At 35.5% G+C, this 14,536-nt stretch overlaps 1 protein-coding gene across 2 annotated transcripts in view; it reads right to left on the bottom strand.

Annotated features, from left to right (window-relative positions):
* The window catches only part of LOC131430925 (LIM/homeobox protein Lhx3), a 102,063-nt gene that overhangs the window by 80,745 nt on the left and 6,782 nt on the right, over nt 1-14,536 (bottom strand). For both annotated transcript variants that reach the window (XM_058596214.1, XM_058596212.1), the window contains one exon: nt 13,393-13,904. In XM_058596214.1, the coding sequence (XP_058452197.1) occupies nt 13,393-13,630 (238 nt within the window). In that variant the 5' untranslated portion in view covers nt 13,631-13,904. The remainder of the gene's footprint in view (nt 1-13,392; nt 13,905-14,536) is intronic.

Here is a 14,536-nt window from a genome sequence, read left to right as displayed (position 1 = left end):
TAGCAATCTACATTAAGATAATTGGAGTGATGTGTCAGTACAGTTCGATGTTTCAGTCAGTCAGATTATGACACTAATTTTGGACGGTATTTTATGGTATATGTTTTAAATTAAACGATAGCTTTTGTTCTATTTGTTACTCTTCATAATATATACAAATTGATCAGGAGAGACTATTTAACAACTTTTTTTTTGTTTCATCTATAGAGGTTTTAACCTTAAGGTCATTCGTCTCTTCGAGCCAGGTAAGCTTTTTAACCCTATGCGCGGGGGTTGGGGATCGGTTTCGTGAATGGCTTCAACAACATTTGAATATACAAACATATAAACAAGAAAACTAGGATTTTTGTCGAGCTGAGCTAAGCTGAAGTAGATCGCCCGTAGTTGCACTTCGTGAAGTGGAAATGTACAATGAACCAAGAAAATGAAGCTTGGGAGAAGCAAATCATTTTCACTGTACATACCCACTCACTCCTAACTTTTTATTAAATGATCAATAACGACGCTGGCTACGACCAAACGCTGTGCTACTGAAGGAAAGGAAGAAATGTTAGTCCGATACTCGTTGTTTCTAGAGACCACGGGTACCACTGTATTTGGTAAACAATATGATCTCAACAAAACCTGATTTTCGATACTCAGGGGAAATATAATAAGTAAGAAAAATATAAAATATCTCCTAGGAACGATCTCACCAGTATCCCTTTTCTCCTGCTCGCTCTGCTATCAGCAACGTGAGATGAAACACGACCACTGAAAGAATAAAATAAAAACACTCGCGAATGGGTCCGCTGCAGACCAACCCTAGACCTTCAGTCTGAACGACACGATCGACTTGTCAATTTTCACACATTCCATAGAAATCCGACAACACCGACAATGACACGCAGACGGCGCTTCGATCGGTTAACAAGTTAACATCGTTAAATTTTGGTGCGGAAAAATTCACAGTATCCGCCGCTTGAGCATCTTTAGTTTCGCGGATTAATATTATTCAATAAATAGCACTCTCACTACTAAACACATACTACCTGCACTATCATTTCAACTAATTTTTTAACTATGCGTAGCAAACAACACATTGAAATTATACTTTTCTGAGAGCAGCACCAGTACACCGCATCGCAATCCCAGTGATGCCAACTCTCCTCCAGAAAACCAGGATTGTTTTACCGAGGTCAAATATTAGGTAATTCATAGTTGGAAGCACCCTCTCAAATTGTAATGAAACTTTCTGGACCACTTAGAATACTTTAATAGATACTCTACCGCTAGTTGCTCGATATTTGAAAGTTTCAGTAAGAAAAACTGTGTTTTCTTTAAAAATTCCCATCTTACAATGTATGGACGCTTGGTAGATAACATTATTACCTGTTTTGGGATAAAATTTCATTCAAATAAAAAATGGCGTTTTTTCGTAAACATTCATAGCATCGGCAATTCTACACTTGTTCAGAAGGTCTTTTTTAAATTGAACAATATACTCATTAAGATACACTGCTTAAGCTCTAAGATGCCGAGATCAGCTCAGAAGATCACATCGGAATCTGAGAAAGTGTTGCTAACTTTTGTTAGAGTTGGCGCAAAACTCGTCAATATATGGAACATATTCAATATATGGAACATAACATATCACACATTTCGTTTTCCTCCTTAAATTTTCTTCCAATATAAACAATGAAATATAGAAGAACTGTAATATTCATTTAAAGATACAAACTTTTTTCAAACCGAATTCTCGAGTAACCAAAGTATACCAAGTAATTATTTTGATCAGAATCCTCTCACAAATTGTGATTATGCCCTTAAGTTTAGTTAGTTATCGATAAAAAAAAACGCTTGAAAATAAATTCAGTTTGGACAAGAAAAATTTTTGTTAGAAAAACTCTTGTAATGCATGAAATAAATTGATAATAAATATATAAAGTTTGTTCGTGGCAAATTTTGGACATCCCGAAATATGCATATCTCTGGAAATACTTCATCAACCCGTGAAATATTTCGCAGACTGATGAACGTAATTTATTGTGTAAAATCAATTTTTGGTAAAACTACAAGCTTTTAGATGGAAAATGGCAATTTCGGTACGGTTGCAATGAAAATCCGGATCTGCCAGTAAGAAAACTTGCAAAAAGGCTCCTGCAAGTATTGTCCATTACGTTTTTAAATTATTAGATACCCGTTTGACAACAGCCAGAAAGGCTGGGAGAGAAACAAAAACGGATCTCATGAACCACTAGAAGGACGCAAAGGTGAAGGATATTCTAGAAGAGACCAGATCTTTCGGTAAAAAAAGTTTAAATGTCTTCAACTTTCGTGCATACTTTCAAGCAACGGCAAGGTATGATGCCGTTCTAGACGAAAACTCTCGCTATTCTGAACTGATTTGGCATCTTGTCATTACGCCATAGATGTTTTGGAATGTAATAAAGCGAATGCAGACCATATTGTACCGAAACTATCGTTGTTCTTCTCGGTGTCAAGACTAAAACCATGAGGCGGCTAAAGGAGGAACATCCAGAGTCGGAAGAGTCCTTCATTATTCCTCGGCTGGTTGGATGCACCTCAAGCAAGCTTGAATCAAAATACGAAAATAAATTTTATGCTTAGTGCCGTTTTTTTCCTAGACCAATCGCACGAGGCGAATTCACCCAACAGCCCGGAGTTGCGACCTATCGAGCGGTATTGGACTATCGTCAAGAGGGGGCAAGATTTATTTGTGTGCCCCTAACTAACTAAATGCAGTTTTTTTTGCTCGGTGGGTTCCCTCAAGGGCCCCCTGAGACCGTGGGTTCTGCCCCTCTGTAAAAGCGACACTGGAACTCTCTCAATATAAACATCATGCTACAGCTATAGAACAATTTCGAAAATCTTGGACAAAAGCAGCTAAATTGGTTCCAGAGAAATTTTGACAGACACTAATGGATTAAACTCAAAAGTTCGTATATTATTCATGCAACCTTATTCAGTAACTGTAATGTTTAAGTAAGTTTTAAGATGACCAATAATGCACAGTTAAAAGGATAAAAAATGAGTTGGATTGAACTAACAGTAAATTTGCACCAAGAGAAAGTTTCAGTAAGAAAAACTGTGTTTTCTTTAAAAATTCCCATCTTACAATGTATGGACGCTTGGTAGATAACATTATTACCTGTTTTGGGATAAAATTTCATTCAAATAAAAAATGGCGTTTTTTCGTAAACATTCATAGCATCGGCAATTCTACACTTGTTCAGAAGGTCTTTTTTAAATTGAACAATATACTCATTAAGATACACTACTTAAGCTCTAAGATGCCGAGATCAGCTCAGAAGATCACATCGGAATCTGAGAAAGTGTTGCTAACTTTTGTTAGAGTTGGCGCAAAACTCGTCAATATATGGAACATATTCAATATATGGAACATAACATATCACACATTTCGTTTTCCTCCTTAAATTTTCTTCCAATATAAACAATGAAATATAGAAGAACTGTAATATTCATTTAAAGATACAAACTTTTTTCAAACCGAATTCTCGAGTAATCAAAGTATACCAAGTAATTATTTTGATCAGAATCCTCTCACAAATTGTGATTATGCCCTTAAGTTTAGTTAGTTATCGATTGGATTGAACTAACAGTAAATTTGTTTTATTCCAAGTTTCATCTATACAGATTTTTTTAAGCTATCTTGGGACAACATTTTATCTAAATCAAAAATGGTGTATTTTATTCATCGGCTTTAAATTTTTGCAAATCGGTTTATAGTACTGTATTTGGCTCTTTAAAAAAAACCGGCCTAGATCAATTTTGGAAATACAAAGTATGCAAAGTGGTTTTTTGTAACAAAGTCTACATGTTCATAATACTTTATTGAAATCTGAGAGGATGCTGCTAACATTTACTCGATTTGGCGCGAGCTGCATCTACACGCAGAAAAAATATTGTAAAAATAACACAAACTCCGCCCAATAATCACGAATTCTTTGAATATTACACTTATGTTTTGTACGTCTTGTTAGTTGTTGGCAATAAAACTTGATTCAGGCGATATTGGTTATTAGCTTTTGGTTCCGGAAGTACCGGAAATAGTAGTAAAAACCTCCGTCATTCAGAGCGACGAAGCAAAAAAGAGAAAATTTCTTTTAAATTTGTCTCAAAACTGTTCCTATATGAACGTTATGTCAGTTGCTGACCAAACAATTTCAAAACGGAGCTCATTTCACTTTTACAGTAATGACCGAATGGAATTTGAAATTTTTGGCTCTATGTACTTCTGTTGAATTTCATCCGGATCCTACTTCCTAGTGTGTTAAATGTGTTACTGTTTTGTGTCCAGACAAACTTTCTTGTTTCTAGATTCAATGAACAGTTTTTTGAAAAATGCTATTTTAATATTTATGACAGTATGAGTAACATGAGAAAGGTATCACCACACCACTAGGTGGATCAAAACAAGTTATTACTCTCTCTCTCTCTCTCTCTCTAACGGATTTGGATATACTTATCATTTTTTTTAGCAACTGATAGCTATTTATCGCGGGGTGACATGAATATGAACTGCTAATGCGCTGTTAAATCAAAGACAAAACGTAAAAATGACTAATATAGTTTTGAGCACTTTGCACAAATTAGTAACTCTTGAGTGATCAAAACTCCTAAATGACTACTCCACTAAGTTTTATTGTCGCATATCAAGTGAGCATGTAACTTAGCGTAATATTATCGTACGAAATCTGAGTAGGATAAAGCAGTTTAGCTGAATGTTTTGAAAAGAATGTAATTTTAATGTCACTTTGACGATACATATTTTCATTAATGGGAAAACTTCAGTCCTGACATATGCTTAAACTATTTGAATCGATACGTTCCCTCATGCTTAACATCACATAAATACTTCTAGAAAAGTTCCTTACCAAACTTATGGCAGCTGATTATACTGCTTTTTGTTTTTTCACAATTCGATCCAAATAGGTTTAAGTTTTAGAGTTCCTGAATTCGATTTCACTTTTTATTTAAACCTCATTCACCTTTATATATACTTGAAACACGAATAGGAGCCGTCTCATTTTCTTTCGGTTACTCTATTCATGATCACCTCTTATTCCAGACTTCCTTTCAATGATTATATACGATTCTCATAATGTTCAATAGCATTTGCAATGATTTTGTGATGAAACGAATCGTATAATTACAATTTTTCATTTATTTGCACAAGATGAATTTTATACTTGTTTACTGAAATGAGGTGACATTTTGAAAACTTGAGCCTCTATTTGAAACGACGAACCGCGGTAAATCCATATTTTAGTTTGAATCCGAGTTTTGATTTGAACAATCTATATTGTACGTCACTATGATTTACGGACCAGAAACGCGATGTTTTTTTAGGTATAATACCGTTGACCATAAAGCATTTTTTGTGTCAAATGGTTTGAAAAATCGATTCTACATTTTCAGAGAGACAGCACGAAATGCTATCATTTTCATGTTCATTTCACCTCAAGTTGACTTTTTGTATTCGATATTCAACACGAAACTTAAGTACTTGCAGATGACAAAGTAGAGTGTTTCTATGAAATACTACAAACCTTTCTACCTTTTTTAATAAATTAAAAACAGGTATTAAATTCACTTCAACTATAGAAAGCTTTCCCGTATCTAATACGAATCGATTCAGCTCGATGAGTTGAGCAAATATCTGTGTATGTATGTATGTGTGTCTGTATGTGTGTGCAAAATTAAGACGGGTGTGTTTCAGAGATAACTGAACCGATTTTGACAAAACTAGTTGCAAATAAAAGGTATTTCTGGAATTATTTACGCTTTTGCTTTTGTTATTATATCTGATGATTACTTTCCGAGTTATACAAACTTTCATGTGAAATATTGCAGTTTTTTGACAATATCTGCCACAATTGATTCTAGATACCTTATTGTAATACCAATCAAATGAGCCATAGATTGTAATAATCTGTCAACTATTAAAGGAGATGTCGATATTTTTGTGTTGTCGATTTTTTCGCCATATCCCTATAGTACGGGTTTTGAATGAAGCACAATGAAATGACGCTTGGAATCAATACAATCATTTCTGAATGGAAACTTTTTTGCCCCGATCTACCGGTCTTCATTTCACAGCGAACACTCCTCATGCAATCACCAATCCAATTCACCTTCCCCAAGGATACTGACATGTGAGACTTTCATTGTTCTCTTTCGTCGATTAGGTATACACTGTTCCTCAGTAAATTATTATAAAATGAAGAGCACCAGTGGGTCGCAATCTTTATACATCACGGACCCCTTAGAAATCGTATTAGTTCTTCGCGGATCCCATACTTAAAATTAATTTTTGCGTATTAGAAATATTTCGAAAATGACATAGTATCAATGGAAAAAGCAATTGCTGACACAAGTTAGAAATAGCTGCAGAACACTTCCATTCAGATTATTCAAGGTGGAAGTATAGACATTAAAATAAGTAAAATGTGTAAACCAAACTTTACATACCTGCACATGAGTACATCAGTTACTGAAGATATTCGAAAGTCTAAATAACAGATTTAGGTTTTCGACATAGTATAATAGAAACTCAAACACCAGCGATACCGTCTCGACGCAGGTGTTAGATATTCCTTTTAGATTAAGATAGGATTGGATCCGATCAACCTTTTCGAAGAAATATCAAATGTGTCAACAATAACAATTCGCTATTTTTGCCATTCCAGACTAATTCCACTGCTGATGGATTAGATAAATTTACTGGTCTAAAGATAAAATGCTCTGACTATTATTGAATTCAGTTGGGCGTACTTTGATTCTAGTATCGCATATCGGAGCACTTCTAATCCTTTTCATACACTATCTCCTCCGTGCTGCGGGGATGGATAAAGCTCGAGTAATCCTTTATTGCATTCTTACACCTCGCTGTCTGGACAAGTTGAGCCAGGATTAGACGGGAAACCACGTATCAGAAAATAAAAGTTCAACCATGTCACTGATATGTCACGAAGGGAACCGAACTCAAGCGTACTTAATTCCTACGTTTAGTCAAAACCATTGAATGAAGCCTTGATAATCGAACACCAGAACACCATCAATAAGGTTGGCGGTAGTAACACAAAAAAAAACTAGCAAACGGAAAGCTAAATTTATTTTTCATTTGCCCACTTTGGGCAGTCACGTGCTCGGCACACTCATTAGCTTCCGGGCATGTTCGGTTTGAACCAAGCACCGAAACGGCACACCACTCGCACGCATCAAAAGGGTGCCTCCATCTACATACTGTTTGCACTCCCAACCGGAAGTTGTAGATTGACTGTGAGGAAAACTTGTTAATTTATCCGTGTGGAAACCGCAACCCTAATTGAATGCGTAAACTGCAGTTTAACTAGTTTCCAATAGTTTTTCCGATATCCTGCGGCGATAATTTTTTGTTCTTTGCACCCAACAGGTTCCTTGGCTTGATAGCCGTATGCGTTAGTCACATTTGCCAGTGGATGCCGAAAAAATCCGGACTTTCCCACCACAACCATTAGGTCTCGAATTGCACCGCATATCAGATTGTGATTGTTTCGAATTGGCAACATACTGTAATTGAATCTCTCGGGAGTTTCAGGCAAGTTCACCCCCTCAGGAAACAATTACAAACCATCCACAGCGATGATCGACGTTGAGAAGGAGATTGGGTTTTGCTGGGAATATAGGAAAACTTTTCCAATGATTTTTTTCGTCTTGAACATGACGTTTTGATCAACCCCTGATGAGTTCTCACTGTTCTCATCAAGCGTATATAAACTCTGCGATTGTAAGGGCGTATGCGCGACACAAAAAAGGCAACAAGAGCGTAAATGTTATTTTGTAACACAATATTTGTCTTCTGGTGGATAGAAGTGATGTTGTTAGCAGTTTTTATGCTTTTTAAGTTGCACGTGACGTACGAGTGGCTAAATGACGAACGATGTATGGTTTCCTGACCGTCAAGCATATCATGTTTCTTGAAATAGGGTGTGATAGTTTTTCGTTTATAGTTTCCATTAGAAAGCATTGGTGATTTTTTGTTCAGTGCAACATGTTAAATGTTTGTCTTGCGTATCGTAAGATAGACTTTGTTTCAATATTTGACAAGCAGTTTTTGTATTACTGTATGTGAATGAGTTTGTGTGGAATTATATGATTGTTTTCCCAGAGCAGACTGAACTGGGTTTCGTAAAATTTAGCTCACATGAGAATGAAAAGAACGGTAATGTTCGCAATTGTGATCAGGTTGGGGTACCCGAAATAAAACTTAAGCTTGTTAAACCCTATCCTCTATGTCAAATGTGTTTTGCTTTTTGTAAGAATGCAATGATATTGTTTTTGCGTGTCTAAATTAGGCATTATTTTCACATAGGGGAAGTTAATATTGCATGCTTTTCTCAGAAGTGTCCAATTTTTTTCGCAATGATTTTTATGAATTTAATTTAGTAATTGTTTAGAGTTATGAAGACGATTTCATTAATGTAACCAGTGAGCTTATGTACCAATAATTCGTTTTTCTAAAACAGTTCTTATACAGATGATTTTGAATAATGTGTTACCTTATACATTATCAAATGCATGCAACGAGTATTTGTTAGTAATTATGAGAAATAATGGTGACTGGAGGTAGTCATGCATTGAGGCATTATACTTGCAAAAGAGCAAAGCTTAGCAAATGTACGATGTGAAGACAGTCCAATTGGATAGGGCAGACAGTGAAATACCTTATGATAAAATAAAAACCGGAATTTTCATTTTAAAATTCCCGCGCTTGTCCAATCGGTAAACTTTTATTCTCTCAACGTTGGCAACACTTTTATACACATTCTGTCAAATTTTGACGCATATCGTACGATTAGTTGTTGCTTGGCGTCTATACAAAGAAAAATTTTCGTGTGGCGATTTTTATAATGGATAAAAATTTAGAACAACGTGTGTGCATCAAATTTTGTGTTGCAAATGGATTTAAGTATTCCGAAACGTTGAAAATGTTAGAAAAGGCCTTTGGTGAATCGTGTCTAGGAAAAACACAGGCATACGAGTGGTATAAACGCTTCAAAGGTGGTCGTACAAGCTTGGATCATGATGAGATCCCTGGCCGCCCAACAACATCTGTTACTGAAGAAAACATTGAATCGGCGAAGCAAATCGTGTTGCAAAATCGTTCTGTACCGATTAGAGAGATTGCTGTGTTGTTGGACATCTCTTATGGATCAGTCGAACACATTTTAACTGATGTTTTGGGTTTGAAACGCGTCGCTTCTCGGCTGGTGTCAAAAAAGCTGAATTTCATTCAAAAACAGCGTCGTGTTGATGTGGCCAAAGAGATGATTTCCAACGCAGATAGTGACCCCACATTCATCGAATGCGTTAAATTTTAATATGAAAATTCCGGTTCTTTTTTGATCATAAGGTATATGTACTGTTTTTTTGCGCATGAAGCAGTTGTTTTCATTGTTGATAACAATTATGCGAATAGTGTTGAAAATTAATTTATTGGATACAAAAACTCAGTAGAGTAAAACGGGACGAGACAACCACTTTTTACATTCAAGCTTGCCAAGAAATTAACCATAAGCCATGCTTTCTTGAACGAGACAATATCAATAGTAATAAATCGATAATGCGTACTTTGTAATCACTTTGATTTCCAAACGGTCAAGTATTGAAAGTTCAAGGAAAAATTAATGAATTTTGATGAGTTTTCTATGTGTTAGTTGACAAGCTATCAAATCATGTCAAAAAAACAGAGGACAAGTCACTATTTTTTTCAATAATTCAATAGAACTACTCGGCAGTTTCAAAATAATGTACATATAATGAGATGCTATAAAAACACAACAGATAGGGTTTATTCAGGTTACCATGCTGACATGGCGCACAAAATCTAGTTTATGTATGAGCGCAAAAAATGTAAACACAATAAAGCAAGCGCCCGCGCTTAAACCAGAGCGCAATTGTTTATTTTGAGATAGGAGTAATTTAGTAGCATTTGCCTGCCGCTCTATTTCCAGTTTTAAGAGTATGCTAATGGATTACCGGAGCAGCTACTTCACTGTGACAATATCTTAAATGTGCTTATCGTTTAAATCCATATGTTAGTTTTTAAACTTTTGTTTGACAATACGACGCCAAATATTTCCGGATCCAGTGATTCAATATTGCTCGAAAGACGCAAAGTTTATTCCGCCTTTCAATTGAAAAGCGAAACGGCACCCGTTGACGTAACATGACAGTATCGTGATTCTGTGTCCCGTTTGTTCGACGATGCCAACGATAATATCTGACAATCAGCCACTAACTTTTGACAAGGATGTGCTGCCTAAGTTTGCTACCCAAAGATAAGCGCGAACAAACGAAATATCTATTCGTGGCATCGCTTCGACGGTACAGTGCTAGGCACTTAGATAAACAGAAACACCTGACAGATTCGATATCGGACATTCGGAGGAATCTGACTTTTTTTTCCTCAGTTGTTCGGCATCAGTGTAATGCGTGTTTGTCAAATATTCGTTGATGTTACTATCGGAGCATGGACTGGAAGATTGATAACGCTATTATCTTTCTCCGGATGTTACCAACCTTGATCCTCTGCGTTTCGGTTCCCATGTCGTAAAAGTTGCTAATAGCAGGAATTTTTCTTTTCTTGCTTCTATATAAATTAATGTAATGTTTGACAAATATGTTCTCTATTATATGAATATTACTTTTCGATAGCATCTATTTATTCATCAGTATGTTATTTAGGAATTCTTTTTCGAAGTGAAATTCATCAGAACGCTTACTTTGCTTGCTTGGAAGACATCGAAATCTGCAACTTGGGAAAATATATTCAACTCGATTTTCATATTCCATATTTCTTTTGGTCGAATGTTCAGATTAAGTTATAAATGAAAAAGAATTAAAAAAACTGCAACACGAATCGAAGATAGAAATTGTATGAACCTTAAAATTATTCCTTTCAATCTAAATGTGTGACAATCGATTAAGCATTCCAAGAGTTGTAGAAGTCCTCTTTAAAGTTTTTGTCATTATTTATGGTACTTCCAGAGACGGTATTCAGAGACCAGCATTACACAAAATAGTTCGTATGTCCATGAATTAGTATGACGAATAAATTGAAAAAGTTTTGAGCCCATCTTTGAAGATTTTTTATTATCGTCATCTTCTATGACGGTTTGAATTTTAAAATCTCATCACCCTGTAGTTTCAAAATTGGAAGTCGGAACCGGATCAATATCATCAATTTTGTATGGGACCATAAATTTATTTCAATTTTAATTTTTGTTTATTAAATTCGTTTTGGCCTTCGTTTAGCTACTCTATTCCCGATATATTTGGAAACGGAATTCGGAAATCGGTGTAGCCGAAGTCAGTTAAACTCGCCTAATGGATTGTTAACTATTTCATTAGAATTTTATTTTTGAAATTTTTGAAAATCAGTGTAGCCATCTTAGAGAAATCGTAGTGCGTTCTACATCAAATTTTTGGGTACCTTCCGGGATCGAAAACCGAATACCGTTAGAACTGAAATAAGTTTATTTGGTCATCGACTCTCAATATCTGTGAACTCGATAAATCCGATAAATTTATGTGAAGTTTTTACACTAATCACCCTGTATCTCCTGAGCTGGTAGTCGAATCGGATTAAAAACAAGCAGTTCTTATGAGACCTCAAGATTTTTAGTGGGAATGTTAGATGGACGATATCGGTTCCATCTACTAGCAAAATGTTTTAATTTTATTACATATTTCATCCTGTAGTTCCGGAAGTTGGATCCGAAAATGTTTTAATTTTATTACATATTTCATCCTGTAGTTCCGGAAGTTGGATCCGAATGAAATTCAGAAACCTTATATGGGAGCATAGGACTGTTCACATGAGTCTAAGTTTGTAGAAACCCGTTAAGCCATCTCCGAGAAAAATTATTGAAATTTTTTTTCACACAGAAATTTGTTTATCTCGACGAACTTCTTCGAATGGTATAAGGGTGTAAAAAGTTGTGTTCTTCCAGCAATTATTGCTGCAAGCAGTATAAATGAATATAAATATTGAATATTGTTTTGAATTTGAAAATACTGCAATCTTTCTAATACATATGTCAAATTCGAACGAGTATGTTGCCAAAAACGACCCGTGCTAAAATCTCAACGTTATGGAATAGAGTGATGTGCTGTCTTTTAAGTGCGAAGAAACAATTGCATAAAACAGTATTGAAAATCGTGTTTCACTTTACTCCGGATGTTCCATTATCATCAAACGCGCAAAACTCCTACTACTGGAATAAGGTGAAAAATCGCTTATCCAGAAATTTCTATATCTCCGTTAAAAATGGACGTATTTTGACAATCTATGGCTTGTTGGACAGTGTGTGGAATCTAAGTCTAAAAACATATTCTGTTATCAATATCAATTGTGACAGATATTGTCAAAAAGCTGAAAATTTTGACGTAAAACTTCGTATAACTCAAAAAGTAAACATCCGACCCAAAACCATTTAATAGCGTTCAGGGTGACGATTTTTCTGTGGCATTGGTTCTTGTAGCCGAAGCAAAGATATTGTATCCGATTTTATTACAATTCGTTGATTGAAAGTTGAGCAATCGACAACATATGGTGAATCTACTAATGAGATGACTATTGGTACAATGAGATGACTATTGGTACAATAACCTGATGAAATAGTTAACATCAAAAATCTGAAATAATTTTCATCAAAATATTTTTTACTTGAAAATAGTTATCAACAATAACGAAATGTTTTTGTAATGGTTTTTGCGTACAGGGCTTGGCGGATTAGTTTTTAACAAGATCACTATTGGTAGTCGCAATATCACTATTATTTTACGGTTTAAGATTTCTGTGTTGTAATTTAGCAGAATAATTTCGTACTTGTTCTCAAAGCTTGTAAATTCAAACTTCAATTCCAAATGCAACACATATGAGCACCTTGAATCTGGGCTAAATTATAGTAGAACAAAACCGATGAATTTACCGGGCAGGAACTTGGCAGCAACGATAACCGGCTGGCGGGAACAGACGCAGTGTGTTGTTTCGAAATCTTCCGTGCGGCAAAAATATGTAGATTCAAATAACCGCTCAGGTGTTGCGTATTTCTCTTGTGTGTATCATGCGAAGATAAGATTAAGTTTTGTCGTACAGTTAATTTTTGGTTGCTCATGCTTTATTTATATTATAACAATATAAACAGAGATAAGAACCTTGATTTGGCGTTTTGTACACTTTCGAAGCTGTCTGAAGCCCCCCAATAAATTCAGTTGTACTCGGTATACTACAGGAAGATTATGATTGAGCATTTAAGCGGTCTATAGGGCTCTGTCCATGTTGAACGATCACTGGCTTTGGCGCCCTCATAAATCACTTACCTTCTAGTGCTTTACTCCGTGCTATCAGTGCCAGTAACATATCCGGATTAGGGGGATCCACCAAGTCACTACTGATTGATCCATTGGTGACTGACACTTGCTGGAAATGGCTGCTGTGGTGGTTGTAATGTTGTGATTGTTGATGCAAAATTGACGTAGTTTGCAACTGATCGATTCCAGGCATATTTCGCATTAGAGGGTGCGGCAGTGGCTGCATCATCCTCGGTAACACTAACATGTACGAAAATTAGACTCGCTGCTTGGTGTCCAATTTTGCATGCTTGTTTACCAGTATATGCTATAGTCTTCTTGAAAGTAGTCTACTATTTGATTTAATCGGCTCATCTCTAGTGAAACAGTTACACATAAATCAAATGTAACTACATTTCACCAGCAACTGCAACCCAGGCGAGTTGTTCTGAATTTACGAAACTCCACTAGTATCCTACTCGTATCACATCTTCATCCAGGCCAATAATTTTCCATTTACACATTATTTCCGGTAGTCTCGCCTGGAATGTACGAAAATAGAATCAATTTTAGTATATGAAAATATTGTATCACATGACATTTGTATCCCAAAATAGATTCCTTGGTCATTTAGGGGTTCTCCTAGTTATGTTTGTGCTTAGAGCACATAACCGTATTTACTTTTCTTTACCCTTCGTCTTAGACCCGTCAGTGCATAACTGTTCATGTTGAACTTTTATACAACCTAGTAGTTCAATATAAACCGCTAAGCAGACGCAAAGTTAATGCCATTTTATTTCGCACCGAAGTGTAGTTTAAAAAGTGTTTTGTAATTGGCGTTAACTTTACTTTAGCGACTATTTGGTTCTATAACTGTTCAATATAAACAGTTATGCACTGACTAGTCTAAAACGAAACGTAAAGATAAGTAAGATGCATTTGAGTTTAATCATCTCACATTTAATAACTTTCTTAAAAAATTTTTGTTACAAATTATGTTATTTGTGTCAATAATTGTATTCAATCGTTCTATTGAATACCATAAACAAAACCTTTTTTAATTCACCTAGTGGAGTAATGATGCCTTTCTCGTAATACTTATATTTTCGAAAATATCACTAGAAGATTCTGTCAAGATTTTTTTTTTCAAACTAACTAACATAACACTCAATGA

This window comes from Malaya genurostris, chromosome 2, assembly GCF_030247185.1.
Source record: "Malaya genurostris strain Urasoe2022 chromosome 2, Malgen_1.1, whole genome shotgun sequence".
Taxonomy (NCBI): domain Eukaryota; kingdom Metazoa; phylum Arthropoda; class Insecta; order Diptera; family Culicidae; genus Malaya; species Malaya genurostris.
This window is presented reverse-complemented; position numbering and strand designations above follow the sequence as displayed.